We start from the raw sequence: 18,525 nt of genomic DNA, 5'->3' as shown, positions 1-18,525 counted from the left end.
TGGCGTCTTCCTTGAGTACTCTCCACTTTCTATCAAGGCAGGATCTCTCACTAAACCCTCAGCTTGTCGACTTGAGCTAGTCTAGCTAACCAGGATCCTGTCTTTGCTTAAGTGCTGGCTGAGATTACAGGCAGCTGTCATGCCTGGCCAACATTCTGGGACTCGAACTGTGGTCCTTATGCTCATTATATATTCCCGTATTACAGCTCCCAGAACAACCCCACCAACACACCCCCTCTTTCATATCTCTCTCTCTCTCTCTCTCTCTCTCTCTCTCTCTCTCTCTCTCTCTCTCTCTCTCTCTCTCTCTGACAGGATCTCTCATTGAACCTGGAGCTCATAGTGCTGGCTAGGCTGCATGGCCAGCGAGCCCCAGGAAATGCATAATTCCTCATCCCCTTTACTGGTGTTATATATCCGTATGTGCTAGGGATCCAAACTCGGTTCTTTATGCTCACACAGCATATTAGCCACAGAGCAATCTCCCAGCTCCTAAAAGCATATATATAGATATCTACATAGAGAGAGATTTATATATAGATACAGATTTGTCTGTTTCATTTTGGTTTTTGAGACAGGGTTTCTCTGTGTCGCCCTGGCTGTCCTGGAACTCACTCTGTAGACTAGGCTGACCTCGAACTCACAGAGATCTGCCTGCCTGCCTCCCAAGTGCTGGGATTAAAGGCACGTGCCCCCATGCCCGACTAGAAAAGTCTATTTTTGAAAATTTCTCAGTCACACAGTCCAAAAGGTCCATGAAGCTGGCGGCTGCTGCACTGTGTCCAGCAGGTGAAATACAGACGCTTCCGCCCCTGCAGGCAACCAGGCAGAGCACTAGGCTACAGGGAAAGAAGAGGCGGATGGTCGAGAGCGAGAAGGCACTGCCCTGCAGCAGTGGGGATTACCTTTCCTCTTCCACCTGCTCTTTCTCCCCTCTTTGTGGCTGCCGCCATCACTGCTGCTGCTGTTCTCAGAGCTCTGAGAATCTGACTGACCATCACTGCTTTCTTCTGAACCTTCTGACAGCTCTTTCACTCCATCTGGCACATCTTTCTGAAAATGTAGGCATCCTGTTAGGATTATTACCATTTTAGCAAATCCAAACTAAATTTCTAGTATGTAATACAGTAACTTAACTGATTAATTTTTACTATTATAAAATAGTAAAACCACCAATATTAGCTGAAATCCTGATACTTCCCCCTTTTTTTGGTCAAATAAATTAATTTTCCACCTACACCCAGAAGATAAAAATTATACACAACATTCATATGCAGGTACCACATATGTTTAAGTTACAGAAAATTGGTAGCCGTAAATCCAGGTAAAAGACGTAATGTTCAGGTTTAAAAAGCTAATAATGATTTTGTTAGACATATTTGTGTCGGGGGTGGGGTGGGGTGGGGTGGGGTGGGGTGGGTTGCCCTATGTATTCTGAATTCAATTCTAGAATTAAAGTCAGGAGAACAAGATTATCACATTATTTTCACCTAACTGGGTCCTCAATATTGGTTAATGAGTAGCATCAAGAAAAGGAGTTTTTGTTTCGTTATGTGGTTTTTTGAGACAGGGTTTCTCTGCGTAACAGCTCTGGCTGTCCTGGAACTCTCTTTTGTAGACCAGGATGGCTTCGAACTCACAGAGATCCAACTACCTCTGCCTCCGAGTGCTTTAAAGGTGGGCAATTAAAGGCGTGCGCCACCACCGCACAGCCTGTTGTTTGTTTTTTAAAGAATCACATCAATCTCTTTAGTTTCAGCTCTGAATAATGAGAATATTAAACAGACAGCATAACTATGACCATTTCATGTGAGAAAAGAGTAGCAGCATACGAAAGGCTAGTGATGCAGGGCTCTCTGGCTTCATCTTCTCCCAGTTACACAGCCTTAGTCTCAATCTCCCATAACCTCATTTCAGTGTCTAAGGTGGGGTGATAGCACCTACCTTAAAAGAGCACACAGAAATTAAATGAGCTAATTAATATTAAATGTTCACAACATAGCCTTTATGAGAGCTCAGTACTAGTTACTATGTGTTTACATAGTACAAAAAGCTTATATAAATAAATGGATAAATGAATGTTATTTCTTATGGATTTTCTTTCCATCAATACTTTGTTATCCCATATAATTATTTTTATCACATTAAAAATTGAACTGACAAACACAAAAAAATTGCCCTCCATCTAACTGGCACCACATGACATCTACCCAAGGCCATTAAGTCCGATTGAGCAAGAACAGTATTTTTCCACTTAAATTTTTCTCTCTAATCCATCTCTTATGTTATACACTTTCTTAAAATACAGACCCCATATTTTTATATTCCTTCTTTCAAAATGCAGGACAGCTTTTATAGAGTTAGTTGCCAGCCAGACATCTTGACCTGTAGGTTCAACAAGTATCTGAAATACAAATATAATTATCTTCTTTTTGCAAAAAACTTGTGATCCCCTTGGGATCAACGGCTCATGATCTTAGAATCATTTCTCACCCACTGTTTTACACATACCAAATGCAACGTGTTCTGTGCCTCAAATGTCTTGTGTCTACCTATATTACTACTCTGAGTTCCTACACCAAACTGTAATCTCCTTTTCATAAAAATCATAACACATAGATCTGATGACATGGTTCTCTCTGAAGACCTCTGCCATCTACTTACTCAATACCCCACCCAAACACAGAGCTCAGTCAGGGTAAAACTTTGTTAATTTATCAATTATCCCAACTACAGTGATTATCACTTAATCCAATTTCCTCTACTTTCAAATTCATCCAGAATTTTATCTGTTCCTTCATTTGAGCTACTTATCCTTGAAGGCCTTCACTCTTCTTATGTATATGTTCAAGTCCAACTTAAATCTTACAAGTAATAACACAAACTTTCTAAACCCCTTTATTCAAAACTAATCTTTATTTTGTGTCATTATAATGGAAGAGTTTCACAATATATTTTGTAAATATGAAAATTTTAATAACTAAAATGTAAGCATTACAGAGATCAAGAACTATAGATTATTCATCTTAGTCTATTTTTGGCATAGACTTGACGATATGATTATTTGAACTCTTAGTTTTTTTCTTTAAAGATTTTATGTATGAGAGTTTTGCATGCATGTATACACACACCATGTGTGTGCAGTGCCTGTAGAGGCCAGAAGAGGGCATCAGGCTAGAAACTGAATCTTGCTTCTCTGTAACATCAGCAAGTACTCTTAACTGCTGTCTACAGTGAACTCTGAGCTCTTGCTACAGAGTGCTGAAACTTTTGTACTTTCCTGATCAACAGCAGATTAGGAAAACCTATTGTTCTGCTATTTGGTCTTTGACTCTACTGATAATTAGATCGTCTGTTTGGATGATTCTTTGTTGGCTCGGAATGGTCTGCCTCAGAGTAGGGACTGACTACTAAGAGAAACAATTATGTAATTAGAAAATTGGAACTTTTAGTCCATCTTCTCAAGAACGAAGGTTGAGTTGATGGCCAATGACAAAAATCACACTCATATCACAAATCCTCCATAAAAACTCTAAAGACCAGGGGTTTGGATGAGCTTGCACATGGCTAAAGTCTGTGCTTGGAGACTGGTATGCCAAGACAGATTCTATACTCAGTGGCCACACCTCACTTCATGAATGTCTTTTATCTACATTACAATAAATAGAAAACTCAAAGATTTTTTTTTCCTCTAACATCTTTTGTAAGCAGTCCTAGAGCTTAGGTCTCATCCAAAGACTTGTAACTAATAGCTGAAGTGAAGGGTAACCTTTAGTACTGGGCCCTTTGACCGACACAATAGCCAAACAGTGAAAACTGAGTTAAATTAAAGGCAGCTAGCTGACTTCAGTTGGAGAACTGCTTGATATATGGGAGAAACCCCCGAACACATGGTATCAGAAGAACTGTACTAATTGGTATGTAATAACAGAAAATACATTTTGAGGATTTCTTTCCCTCTCTCTCCAACACAGTACGCATTTAATGAATGCAATTAAAATCATGGAAGATCTAGAATAGCTAAAGTATCAAAATGAGATCATGAAAGCTTCATTTAGGGCTAAAGTCCCATAACACCCACAAGTTAAACACTGCAGACAGTCAGAGGAAGTTAACATTAAAAGGCAGAATAGGGTTGTGCTATATATATTGCACAGATTGGCCTTGAGCTCACTATATAGGTCAGGGTGATCTAGAACTGGACAGGACCTTTTACCTTGGCCTCCTGAGTACTATGATTGATAACCATATGCCACCACATTAAGCTGCTAGATGTGGGATTTGTTCCTCTTTTGTTTTGTTTTGAGACAGGATCTCACTGGCTTGCCTGCCTAGAATTCAGAGATACCTACATCTGCCTCCAGAGTGCTTGGGATTAAAGGCATGCACGGCCACCAAACCTAGGTGTTCATTTTCTGTGTTTTGTTTTATGTTGGGTACCTGTGTGCCATAGCACACATATGAAAGTTATAGGACAACTTGTAGGAGTTGGTTCTGTCCTTCATTTATATGTGCCCAGGGAACCAAAAACAGGCTGTCAGTGCCTTCACATGCTGAACCATCTCAGCACCTCAGGTCAGAGTTCTTAATGTCAGTGGACGCAATACTGCCACTGAGCACCGTGATAAGCTCAGAGACAGGAGGCAGTGGGACAGACAGCGGTCTCTACGGACGTGTCACTTGGGGTACAACAGTCTGTCAAATAGTCTGCCATTCTGGTTTGCTGATAAACTTCCTTTGAGAAACAAGCCCTCTCCTAATTATCAGGCTGTCACAAGCTCAACTACAACCCCACATCAAGGATGACAACGATTCGACATTTGTCAACAGCCATAACTCATGAACGGTGGGTGTCACACGGGTCAGTCAGTCTGAGTGAGGTGGAGCCCTGCTTCAGTCTTGGACTCTTGTCTCTAGACTCTCAGTCTGTAGAACGGAGACTCGGACTGAATCCGTGGACGAGGAGGAGAGGCTGACTGAGAACAAAGTAAAAGAAAGAACAGACCAAGACCAGATGACACCTTTTGATCATCTGGACCCAGCCTGGATTTCCCATGAATGTTTAGTTTAGCTGTATGAGTTCACACATTTTCCAGCCTATTTACTAAGCTCATTTACATTGGTTTTCCTACTCATAAGTGAAAGGATATTGATGAGAAAAGGTCACCATTTCAGTGTACAAATGAGGTATTAGCCAGCTTGTTATGGAAGAAGAAATGTGGGTGTGGAATCGGATCAAAGTTCCTATTCTTCTTCTGATACAATACAGCCAACACTGGTCAGGAATTACATCTTTCAAACTTTACTTTTTCCCTTTATTAAAAAAGGAATAAGGGGTTGGGGGTTTAGCTCACTGGCAGAGCGCTTGCCTAGCAAGTGCAAGGCCCTGGGTTCGGTCCTCAGCTCTGAAAGAAAAAAAAGGAATAATAACCATAACTAAGTTTTAGTGGGGAAATTTATGAATAAAGAAAAGAATCTGGGCTAGAGAGATGGCTCAGTGATTAAGAGTACTGACTGCTCTTCCAGAGGTCCTGAGTACAATACCCAGCAACCACATGGTGGCTCACAACCATCTGTAATGAGACCTGGTGCCCTCTTCTGGCGGGCAGGGGTACATGCAGGCAGAACACTGTATACATAATAAATAAATCTTTAAAAAAAAAAAGAAAGAAAGAAAAAGAAAAGAATCTATGGCTCTACGCAGTATGTTTCAAAAAAAGAATCCTCAATTTGTAATTGAAATATTTTGAAGTTCTGTAAAATAAGAAACGGGCTAGAGAAAGGGCTCAGCAGTTAACACTGACAGCTGCTCTTCCTTCCAGAGGACCTCAGGTTCAATCCTCAGTACCCACAGAGTCACTAGCAACCATCTGAAACTCTAGTTCCAGGGAATGAAACACCCCCTTCTGGCATCCATGAGTACTGCATGTATGTGGTACACAGATACACATAAAATAAATCTAAAAAAAAAAACCCATGTTAAATAAGAATATATACAAAGGGTGCCTTCTTAGTATTCATGAGGCCCTGCCTTCAATTCCCAGAACATCTCCTCCCTCTCCCAAATTTATTTACTTACTTATTTTAGGGTTGAAATATTGAATTCTGTCTCTGTGACTCAATTATTATACATTGTCGCTTACTCTTTCTTGGCTCCCAAGCAACTTACCTTCAAAGTATATACTCCCATTCTACCTGGGACTTTATAGAAGATGCCCTCTTCACCTCGGGAGTTTGTGTGGAGCATTGCATTTAAGCATGCAAGAGGGGAAGTCCCACTACAAAGCAAAGCAGGTGAAGAGCATAGTGATTAGTTTATCTCTGAATATTCTTTGTAATGCTGACTTAATTTCTTTAATTGATCAATATTCCTGTTTTACTAACTGTAAAAAATATTAATACAGAAAGATATTGCCATGAAAAAAAATGAATGGAAAATTCATTTTTGAGTATCTAAAGGGGAAAAAAATCCGTAATCTAACATTTAAGTAAAAGAAAAACAAAAAAGTCAACATAGAACAATATCAAATTTATTTTGCAAACCTACTTTATTTACACACAAAACTTTGTAAGTATAATTAAAGTGGAAAGCATGTACACGCACGCGCGCGCGCGCGCGCGCGCGCACACACACACACACACACACAGATTCAAATAAATCTCCAGCTTCTTGTGTGCTGCTGCACTAAACTAAATCTGATTTGTAAACAAAACTGCCGTGGTTTCTTGTACTTAAGCTTCACAGGAGATCACTTTAAAGACAATTTACAGACTTTTTTTGCATGGATTAGCTTTCTTTCTCATTTTCTAAAATTTTATGTGCATAATAATTTATTATTATGATGAAAAAAGTTTTTTGAGTGGGGCATGATGGCACACAACTATAACCCCAGAATTTAGGAGACTGAGGCAAAAGAATCCCAAGTTCAATGCCATTCTCTACTATAAAGCAAGCTCCTAAGGGAAAAAATTCATTTTGAAGTGTCATCAGACTTTACTGTGCTCTCAAAAAAGGGCAATAAAATTCACTAACAGGCATCCTTATCTTGGTCTGTCACTACATTAAGGAAATGGAACTGGGATTGTAGAGATAAGACCACTGGCTGCTCTTCCAGGACCAGGGTTCAATTCCCAACACCCACATGGCCACTAACAACTTTTTGTAATTCCAGTTCCAGGGAAATCCAACATGCTCACACAGACACACATGCATGTAAAACACCAATGCACATAAAGTAAAAAGTAAATAATTTTAAAAAAGAAAAGAAAATGGGTCTAATGTTCTACCATAAGTCTAATGTTAAGCACTTCTGCATTAAGAAACAGGAAGGTATAGTTAACTGCATGCGTTTAATCCCAGAACTTGGGAGACAGAGGCAGAGGTCAAGGCCAGCCTGCTCTACAATCAGTACTACACAGAGAAACCCTGTCTCAAGAAACCAAAAACTAAAAAATGAAAAGAAAGAAAAGAAACAGAAAAGAGAAGTATAAGCAATGCATTTTTAAGCATAAAACCACATCGTGGTGATATTTTATCTGTGTCCCCCAGTAAAATAAAGCTTGCCTGGAGATCAGAGGAAGGCCAGCCACTATAGTAAACACAAAAGTCATGCAATGTTAGCACACATTAATCTGTCTGGATCTCTGTGAGTTCAAGGTCACACTAGAGAACAGAGCCAAGTGTAGTTACACACGCCTTTAATCCCAGCACCAACCATAGGAGGTCTGTACAGATAGACAGGAAGTGACAGAGCTGGGCAGGCAGAGGAAGTGATGTAGCTGGGTTGAGAGAGCCAATTAGAAAACAGAACGGAAAAGGCATATAAGTCTGCTTAGAAAGGAAGTCGCTCTCTTTGGAGCCTGGCAGCTGTTCCTACCCCTCTGATCTCGGTCAGATTTTCACCCCTATTTCTGGTTCTGTGTTTTTATTTAATAAGACCGTTTAGAAACTCATTTACACCACATGCTTTAAAAAGTATACCTGAGCATGGTGATCCACACATATAATCAAGCCTCTAGAGCAGTGGTTCTCAACCTTCCTAATGCTGCAACCCTTTAATACAGTTCCTCATGTGGTGACCCCCAACCATGAAATTATTTTCACTGCTCCTTCCTGTCATTTTACTACTGTTATGAATTGCAGTGTAAACATCTGTGTTTTCTAATGATCTTAGGTGACTCATAAGAAAGGGTCATTCAAATCCTCACATTGAGAACTGCTGCTCTCAAAACTGAGGCAGGATGAAAACAAGTTCTATGTTAGCCTGAACTACAGAGTAAAGACCTGGAAAACAAAAACAACAAAAAGGGGGTATGTTATAAAATATCGAATTATAGAGGCTAGAAAGCTGGCTCAGTAGTTTAGAACATTTGTTGCTCCTGCAGTGTACCCAAGTTCAATTCCCAGCACCCATTTAGAGGCTCACAACGATCTATAACTCAAGTTTAAGAAGATCCAATGTCCCCTTCTACACTCTGCAAACACCAAGCATGCATGTGGTGCAAATACACACACACAAGCCAAATATTGATACACGCTAGGCATGGCAGCACACACCTTTAATCCCAGCACTCGGGAGGCAGAGGTAGGCAGATTGTGAATTCGAGGTCAGCCCGGGCTACAAAGTGAGTTCCAAGACAGCCAGGTCTACACAGAGAAACCCTGTCTCAAAAACAAAAACAAACAAACAAAAAGAGGCAAACCTGCTCTGCATAATGATTATCAGGCCAACCAGAGATACATTGTGAAATTCTGCCTCAAAAACAAACAAATTCATACACATTAATTTTTTTAAGTCTTTTAAAAATCAAATTATAGACTGACTACCAAAAAGGAATAAAATTGTATGTTCTCAGATGATTAAGCCTGTGGATTTTATTCAACAGAAAAAAGCTAAGAAATAGCTATTAAAATAAAAGCTTCAAGCTGGATGGTGAACACGCCTTTAACCCTAGCCCTCAGGAGGTAGAGGCAGATTCTCTGAGTTCGAGGCCAGCCTGGTCTACAGGGGGAGTTCCAGGACAGCCAGGGCTACAAAGAAAAACTGTTTTGAAAAACAAAACAAAACAAACAAACAAAAGCTTGAAATTAAGAACAATATTAAAATGTAGGATATAAAATGATAGAAAATATTACTAAAAACCAAGTGTTAGTCTAAGGTCAAGGGCTATAGTGTTAAAGAAAGCACACTAATCCTTTTGTGTATGATTGGTAGGTGTTTCTGGTTTGTTTGTTTGTTTGTTTGTTTGTTTGTTTTAGGACAGAATCCTCATTCTGTAGCACAGGTCTGAAGTGGTGTGGAACTCTAGATGTAGCTTCTGGCATCAAACTCAAGGCAATCTTCCTAGTTCAATCTCTCAAGCATTAGAATTACAGGTATAGGATCTATGCCTAACATTGGGCGCTGCAACTCTTAAAGCAACACGTTCCTGTATCTAGGAAAACAGAAGTAATAAGAAAGCACGTTGAAAGTTCATATGGAAAGAAGTCAGGGAATGGTCTGGAGTCTGACTACAACTCCCTTACGTAGTTTTTGTTTTTCACAATTATTAAGGGGCAAAACAACTTAACAGGACATTCTCAACTCATCTTCCTCTCAGCTCCCTGCTGGTGATACTCAAAACCCTAAAACCAAATCTACTACAGAGACCACAAGCAACATGGACAGAAGTGGAGGACTGACATTAAGAAAGGCAGAGGCAGGTGGACCTCTGTGAGTTCAAGGCCAGCCTGGTCTACAGAGTGAGTTCCAGGGCAGCCAGAGCTACACAGAGAAACTGTCTCGAAAAACCAAAATATAGAAAGAAGAAAAGAAGAAAGGCAGATCTCGGGCTGGAGAGATGGCTCAGCAATTAAGAGCACTGGCTGTTCTTCCAGAGCACTTGGGTTCAATTCCCAGCACCCACATGGCATCTCACAATTGCCTGTAACTCCACCTCCAGGGGATCCAACACTCTCACACAAACATATATACAGGCAATGCACATAAAAATAAAAATAAATAAATCATTAAAATAAAAAAAGGCAGATCACTGGAGATCACTGGCCAGCCAGTCTAGCCAAACAGAAGAGTTAATGACTCTTCTGGGGAAAAGTAGGTGGTGGAAAAGGGAGCAGAATATACTTGATGTCCACTTCCGACCACCACAACACACTAATAAATACCAATAAAAATAAATAAATCACCAAGTATCCTGTATGTCTCTAATGGGCATGTGTTCATTCTTTTTTTGAACTGTGATAGGTGGCATATCAAAATGCAGAGAGAAAGCCACAACACAAAGGGTGCTAGGATTAAAGGCAATTGCCACAAAGCCCAGCTGAAACTGACTCTCACTCCCTCTCTCTCTCTCTCTCTCTCTCTCTCTCTCTCTCTCTCTCTCTCTCTCTCTCTCTCACACACACACACACACACACACACACACACACACACACACACCCCTCCTTGTTCAAAGGCTGACAGAGTACTTGACTATCATGCCTTGTGAGACCCTTGGGTTCAATCCCTATTACCAAGGAGGCAAAGTAAGCTCCTTGCCCAATCACCTACCGTTCACACAAAAGTGAGGCAAAAAACAAGAGTTTACCTTCTATCATGACTAGCTCTGCAAGTCTTTCCTGTTCCACTGTCGATGAGACGTCTTTGTCTCATCGACACATACGAAATATCTAACTCCCATCTTAGCCAAGGTCATTTCAAATACTAGCTCATTATACCATCTAACTTTTAAATATTGTGATAAACAGGCCATAAAAATAAAAATTAGCTTTGAGAGAAACAGAATGCTTCTTCGTTTCTGTAATAAAGGTACTAACTACCTATCTATTTACTATCTTATTATAGATGATTAGGACGCCTAAAGTTTTTTTTTTTTTTTTTTTCCTGGAGACAGGGTTTCTCTGTGTAGCCCTGGCTGTCCTAGATCTCACAGACCCACATGCCTCTGCCTTCCAAGTTCTGGGACCAAAAAGGCGTGAGCCACCACTGCTCAGCTGGGATGCTTAAAGTTCTTAACAGCTGGACCAAATCCCAAACAGTGTTTGTATCCAAACTAAGTACAAAAGGTTACACAAGATCTTATGATTCCAGGTAAAAGGAATGCCAACATGAACACAGAAATTGAAGCTCAGAATCTCTGTGAAGAAAATAAACTATGGGTATAATTATACAAGAACTGAACTGGAGACAATAAAAACACAGAAATCAGATAAAATTTTACATCACTGTCCTTATTGGGTAATTATTGCTCATTTAGCAATGCAATTTTGTATCTTAATAGCTAGTGCTGTTATAATTGCTTTAGGCTTTTTTATAAAAACTACTTTTTAGAAACTGAACTGGGTCCTCTGCAAGAGTAGCAAGTGCTCTTGCTGCTGAACTGTTTCTACACAGGCTTTGCTTCCTGCTTTTGTGAGAACTAGAATGCCACATGTGGATGTGGATATCAAAATTCTGAGTTTTTAAGTAGTAGTCTGACCTAATTATTTAACCAATTCATGATATTTTCTTTTTTTTTTTTTTTTTTTTTTGAAGACAGCGAGTTTAACTAATTTTAATGGAACATGTTGGGCATGGTGCTGCATGCCATTAATCTTAGCACTTGGGAGGCAGATCTATAAACAAATAGTTATACAATAAAGATTTATACACATTCACAAAGAAAAACCATTTGCCACCTTTTTAGGAATTGTAGAAACAAACAACCAACAGAACAGCCGTGTGGTGACGGTTGGAACTAGATTAGTACTTTGGTCTTTTCACTTCAACCCCATCAGCTTCCATCTTCTTCCTCTTCTCAATGATCGCACTTATTTTCTTCCACTGGCGATCAAGCTCTGCCTTGTCATTGGTTTCTTTGAAGCGTCTGGTTTTCCGTCCTTCAGACATCTTGATACCATACTGGAATGCAGCCTTGGGCAAAGCCTCCTTGTTGTTCATATACTCGCTATATTCCTCCTGAGTATCAAAGTCCCAGCGGCCTAAGGGACCCTTCTTGTTACCCTGGTCCATTTTGCTATAATCTACCTCTTCATCACTATCGACAGCCATGTCATCCATCGTGGCTGGATAGCATTCTGCATAACTATTGGACATGCCAAAGAAATCACCCAGCTGCTTCTTGTCTTCAGGCTTCTTCAACGATTCAGTGCCTTCCCAACCAGCAGACCCAGCAAATTTTTCATTGATGGACTTGATCAACTCTTTGGCAGATCCAGGTCCTTTGTCAACATCCACGGGCTCATCATCCACTTTTGGCTTCTCAAAGTAGCTGTGCCTTTTCTTCTCTTCCTCTCGCTCCCGCTCCCTGTCTCGCTCCCGGTCTCGCTCCCGCTCCCGGTCTCGCTCCCGCTCCCGGTCCCTGTCGCGTTCCCGATCACGTTCCCGCTCCCGGTATCTCTCCCGCTCCTTGTCCCGAGGTGTCTTGGTTGTGGAGGGAACATAATCCCCAATGTCTTCAAAAATGTTCATGTCTGCCTCGGGAGGTTTCTTTTCTTCCAGTTTTCCTTTATCCTTCTTCTTGAGCTTCTTGTTCCGGGTGCCCTGCCTCAGGTATGACAAAATCTGGGTGAGCTTGCTGATAACAATGTCATTTGTAGTCAGTGTAGTCTGGGCCTCCATGGTGGGGCAATCAGCCTTGCTGCGGATAAGAGTGGTGGGGATATCCGTGTCTGCATACTCATCATCCAGGTCTACCACATAGGCCATCCGGCCTGGTAAGAACAGCTCATTTCGCTCATATGATTTACTCTTGAAAAGCATTCGATACACATTTCGGCCAAGTCGTGTTTTAAATTCAATTTTGTTTTCGGGATCCTCATCTTTCTTGGTTTCCTTTTGGGGCTTTTCCATGAGTTCCTCTTCCTCCTTCTCTTTGCTGGCAATCTCAGCGCGTACCTTTTGAAGCAAAGCAAAATCCAAGCCTTTCACCAAATGGGTGTGTTCCATATCACCACCCAAGAATTTGGACTCCTGAATCAACTGTCTTCTCTTCTCTGCAGCTGATTTGTCCGCCTCAGCAGTGGGGCCCACAGCCCGATAGTTGGCTGTGGTACTAATCAGCTCAGTTTCTTCATAATCTTTGTTCACACCATCTCTCCGTTCCTTGGCACGGTCCCGGTATTTCTCTGCAAGTTCTCTCTCTCTCTCAATTTCTTGTTGGCGTAGCTTGGCATAATAACTTTTCTTTTTCCTCCTTCGTGCAGCTGGGTCCTCATCCTCATTGTACTCTCTTGGCATCTCATGGTGACGTGATTTTGAAGGTGGTGCAGAAGTAGGTGCAGCCCTTGGGGTCATGAGAAGTTTCCTGAAGTCTTCATTGGTAAGTTTTGATTGGTGGAAGGAATGAGGATCGTCCACATCGTGGCCATCTGGGGCCAAAGGGTTGGAGAAGGGCTCACTGTCTCGTTCTGGCATTTTGGCCGCGGTCTCCCAAAGCCGGCAGTCGTGAAGCCTCCTCCACAAAACAACAGCACCCACCTTCCTCCCACAGTGCACCGCGAAAACTCAGCCTCCTGGTTTTAATGCTCCTATGACAGTGAACAGGGAGGAAGGCATAATGTTCCTGAACCTGCAGGTGACTTTCCAAATAGCACTGTCTTCCCTGTTTCTGAGCAGATGCCTTAGTGTCCTGTGTTCTTAGTGACAGCTGTCTGATGCATCAGAAATCCATGGAGCCACAGTTCTATTGCCTGCTGTGAAACCATTGAGCCCTGTGAGGGGCAAATCGGGACAAGCATGTTAAGATTTGGAAATTGCCTTTCACGAGGAGGTATTCCAGCAGAGCACCATAGTCTTCCCACAATGACTCAAGCAGCTGAGGCATTCTAGACTGGGGTCTGTTACATATGGCATCAGAAGAGAGCCTCAAAATGGGAGGCTTTGGTTGGAATAGATGAGTCTGTAGCAGGAATCTTAAAAGTTCTTATTAATAAAATCAAACCTGAGGCGAGTTATTGGGGTCCATGCTGGTAAATCAGAGAGACAGAACGAGCCACAGCTATCTCACCTTGCCATTTCCTCAGCTGGTCCTGTTTCCCCAGACTGGAAGCTTCTGTGTCCTCATCCCAATGAATCTCAGCTGAACTGCTGCTCAAAAGCCTGAATGCTTAACCAGCCAAAATCTTAACCAGCCAAATGCCTCTAGTTTCTGGCCCTCACGCCTTATATATCTTTCTACTTTCTACCACCACTCCCTGGGATTAAAGGCTGGCTTTCTGGGATTAAAGGCGTGTCACCATGCTTGGCTATTTCCAATGTGGCCTTGAACTCACAGAGATCCAGAGGGATTTCTATCTCTGGAATGCTAGGATTAAAGGTGTGAGTGCCACCATTTTCTAGCCTTTGTATCTAGTGGCTGTCTGTTCTCTAACCCCAGATAAATTTATTAAGGTACACAATATTTTGGTGAACACAATACCACCACATCTCTTTTTGTCTAAAATTAAAAAAGCTTATAACTAATACAAGAAAAACTATCTAATAAGCATATACAATATATACAGCCAAAAATTACATTAATGATATCTATTCCATTAACATTTGACAGATTCAGATAAAAACTCCATTATATATATTAACAATATCCAGTCCAGTAACATCTGATAAACTCAGACCAATAAATTTTCATTACTTATCTTATTTAAAACAAGTAGTTCCTTTTTAAAAGTAGATTCCATAATCTCCCTTTTTATCTTATCATGAGTCCAAGTTCTTTTTGTCTTGGGGCTGCATACCTTGACTGACTTGCCATGGTTTAATATGCTTTAACTTTCAATGACAAAATCACTTCCACATCAGTCACCATTGGTGAGGTCACATTAAACTCAACCTGTGAGATCCTGACTTGGAAGTCTTCACAGAAATCCTACATCGATATTTAAGGCCATATAGACTTGATTGCTGTCAAGGTCTTTAAGTGCCTGATAATGTCCTTTATATATAATGGATTTAGTAGTATCACAAAAATGATCCTCTAGGCCTCATGTGATGCTATATATCTACTCACTTAGAACATCAGTAGTAGGTTGCACACTTGAGTAGACATAATCACTGTCATAAGGAAATAAGGTTGACTAGCTTTCCCAAATATTCTGTGATTTTTTTGGTTTTTCGAGACAGGGTTTCTCTATGTAGCTTTGCGCCTTTTCCTGGAACTCACTTGGTAGTCCAGGCTGGCCTTGAACTCAGCGATCCGCCTACCTCTGCCTCCCGAGTGCTGGGATTAAAGGTGTGCGCCACCACCGCCCGGCTTGTGATTTTTTTTTTTTAAACTGGTAATCCATGCTTCACATAGAGGTCAAAGAGAAAGATGAATTGATGAAATAGCTGCTAGGTTTCCCTTGCCCTCCTTAGAACCATGGGGTAGAAAATGGAGCTCAATGTGAGAAATGGCTCCATGTCTGTCATAGGAACTTCTTTCTGGGAGCGTTTGCCTGGGCCTTCCAGCATGAGCCTCTGACAGTCTGTGTTTCTTCATGGCATGATCTGCTGAGCAGTACAATAACACTGATGTAGTGTACCCAAAGACTGCCCTCGGCAGATGTCCCACCAGATATTCCATGGATTAAGTAACTATCCTCAGGTGTTTACAGGGTGTGGAGACCCAGGAACAGATGAAAAGTTGGTTTTCAAGTATACTATTTACAGGTAAATGAGAGCACAGTTCTAGGTGCTTTCCTGTGGATCCACACAGTTACTATCTCTTCCTTCCTTATGTCAGGTGTCACACCTATTGTGGCAAAGTCTGGCAAGGAAATTCACATCTAAGTTCAGGCTCCTACTGTACCGGTGTCAATGATGGCAGCTCTGAGAGGGAGCTAGTTACAGCCTTTGAGGGTCATACTCACAGGTGGCTCATGTATACCACAAGAGGCCCACCAAAGAGTATCTATGCATATTTGTAGGACATGCTCAGGTTAGAGTGTTGTGCACTCTATCTCCTCTTGTAGCATCCTCTAAGGACATGGCTATTGTATCTCCATTGCTTGTGTTCCCGCTCTGCCTCATTTCTTGTGAGGATATCCTAAGTTAGAGCCACATCCATCCGTCAGGGTTCTCTGAGAGGGTGAGAATCCTGTAGTTGCTTGGTCCTTGTGGGAAGGAACCTGAGCATTGGGAGTAGCCCCACAGAGCAGACCATCCAGTCACTGCACAGTCCACAAGGCTGGGTGCCTCAGTAGTCCCAATGAGATCCCAGAAATCTGAAAGTTCCTTCCTCCTGCTGTCCCAGCTTCGCGAAAAGAGCTCATGATATTTTCTATCAGAAATTCTTTCTCAGAGAAGTAACTTAGATATGGTAAACCTTAGATTATATCAAATGGCTTTCACGTCAAGTCTCAAAAACAAATACTAAAATAGGAATGAGTTCTTAGGTGGTATTATGCATGTGGGGTAAGATCACAGAAAGTTGGGCATGGTGGCACACATCTCTAAGCCCAGCATTTCAGAGACAGATCTTAGTAAGATCCTGCTCAAAACAAAACAATTAAAAAAAAAAAAAAAAAAAAAAGACCAGAAGACAAGAAACAGCTCAGTCTGCCACTCTGTCCTCAAAGATGAGACCACCACTACTACCTGCAAGTGTCCAACAGACCAAAATCAAAGATCTTGCCACAAGAGCGCCACGATACACATGTAACTGCATTCACACATCATACACACAAATAACTTAAAAGGTTAAATCTTAATTAAGCTTCATTCATAACCCATTACTTAAAAAATAAATTATAAATGAAATGAACAGATTAACTGAAGTTGAGAGATTAATCTGAAGCTGTAAGCAAACATGGCATTCTATGACATGAAAATACAGATAGAGTTCCCTGTCCTCAAGCCTCACATCAAAGTCATAGAACTGAAATTTTAAAACAAAACAAAAAAACCCCACTATACTATAAACGGGAATTGCTACAACCAACAGCTATCTAAAGAGACCAGCAAACATCGACAAAAAGCCAATTCAGTAAAGGATTCAGACTATGAATTTTCATCTGTTCTGCCTGGTTTAAAGTAAGTATCCTTTGGGTAAACAATTTACCAATTATTTTCTCTGTATCAGTCAAGTAAATAAATATATTTTCAATCTCACAAGCAACAGGCAACACACATTGCTCTATCTTCTAAGCATTTTCATTAATGCTGAGTGGTACTTCAGTGCTCTAAGACAAATGACAATTTTGATAGGCCTTAATGTCAACAATTTCTAAAATTATGGCCATGTAATGGTTACAAATTACAAAAATTAACAAACCAAAACAAAAAAGCTCATTTAGTAACTAACATTTATATAATATCACTATTACTTTATTTCTAGGGCAAATCATTTTATAAAGTAAAAACCATGCATACATTGGCACATTCAGTAAAACTTGTAAAAGACTACATTATAATTGCTTAATACTCCTTTAGAATAAAGTAATACTTCTTACCTTCTGGAGTTGGAATGCACCCCAAGAAAACAAGAGGAGGGAAAAAAAAGTTTTTAATTTTCTTTACAAGTAACAATAAGCTCCCCCAATTAAGTTATACCTTGATCTCCCAGCACTATTAACAACTCTCAAATTAGTAACAATCCCCATTTTGCTACATAAAATATTAATTTTTTAAAAATGCAAATTAGTCCAAAATATCACTGTCTAAAATTGCACACTTAAATTCAGCCACATAGTCTAATTACTTTAGAAAAACAAGTGAAATACTTGAATTCTATGAAAAAGTGTAATTAGAGTTAAGTGTGAATTTTTCATAGTGTTCCCCCCCCCCTGCATCTGATTGCCAAGAGTCATCGTAAAGCCATCAACTAAGGCCCTTGAGCATTATTTTCTTCTCTTTGATCTATAACAGAATTTGATGCGAATTTAAACAACAGACAAGAATATATTGCTGCTGCTGCTGCTGCTGCTGCTGCTGGGTCTAGAGGCACATGCTTGTACTCTTAGGAGAGCTATGGGTTCTAGGCTAGCATAGGCTCCTTAGTAAATCCAGCCTCATTAAAAAAACAACACAACAGAAAGCTGGGAAGCTGGTAGACACCGTGATCTCACCACTTACAAGGTTCAAGAGTTCTAGGACAGCCTGGGTATTGTGAGAGCCTACCTTCCTTCCACTAATCCCAGAACTTAGGGATCTTTATGAGTTCGAGGCCAGCCTGGACTACAGAGTAAGTTTCAGGACAGCCAGGGTTACACAGAGAAACCCTGTCGCAAAAAAAAAAAAAAAAAAAAAAACCTACCAATATCGAATGGTTTTGTTTCTGTTTCTTAGAAAAATGTTAGTAACTTAATAAAAAATGTGCATATACACTTTTGGGAGTTGGCTTTCCCCTTCCACTCCTACCATGGGATGGATCCAGATTGGATCCATACACCAAATGCTTTTACCTCTGGTCATCTTACAGGCAAAAAAATGTTCTTCATTCTTTAGTTTGTTTTTATTTTATTTTTTTTTATGTGCACTGGTGTTTTTCCATGGGTGTCTGGTCCCGTGGAACTAGTTACAGACAGTTGTGAGCTACCATGTGGGTGCT

The 18,525-nt window shown here is 40.7% G+C and overlaps 1 protein-coding gene and 1 pseudogene across 6 annotated transcripts in view; both read right to left on the bottom strand.

Moving 5' to 3' along the window:
* The window catches only part of LOC143270263 (putative Polycomb group protein ASXL2), a 29,587-nt gene extending 23,191 nt beyond the window's left edge, over positions 1 to 6,396 (bottom strand). For 2 of the 5 annotated variants that reach the window (XM_076559558.1, XM_076559559.1), the window contains exons 1-2: positions 6,170 to 6,392; positions 906 to 1,053 (exon numbers count right to left, since the gene is read on the bottom strand). In XM_076559558.1, the coding sequence (XP_076415673.1) occupies positions 906 to 1,053; positions 6,170 to 6,247 (226 nt within the window). In that variant the 5' untranslated portion in view covers positions 6,248 to 6,392. Of the gene's footprint in view, positions 1 to 905; positions 1,054 to 6,169 lie in introns of all 5 variants that reach the window. The other 3 variants (XM_076559557.1, XM_076559560.1, XM_076559561.1) reach the window with 3 other exon arrangements.
* Positions 6,397 to 11,537: 5,141 nt separating this feature from the next.
* The window catches only part of LOC143270256 (protein Red pseudogene), a 34,672-nt pseudogene continuing 27,684 nt past the window's right edge, over positions 11,538 to 18,525 (bottom strand). The window contains exon 3 of the transcript XR_013047381.1: positions 11,538 to 17,431. The product of XR_013047381.1 is annotated as a protein Red pseudogene (transcript). The remainder of the gene's footprint in view (positions 17,432 to 18,525) is intronic.

This window comes from Peromyscus maniculatus, chromosome 22 (assembly GCF_049852395.1).
Source record: "Peromyscus maniculatus bairdii isolate BWxNUB_F1_BW_parent chromosome 22, HU_Pman_BW_mat_3.1, whole genome shotgun sequence".
NCBI classification, from domain to species: domain Eukaryota; kingdom Metazoa; phylum Chordata; class Mammalia; order Rodentia; family Cricetidae; genus Peromyscus; species Peromyscus maniculatus.
This window is presented reverse-complemented; position numbering and strand designations above follow the sequence as displayed.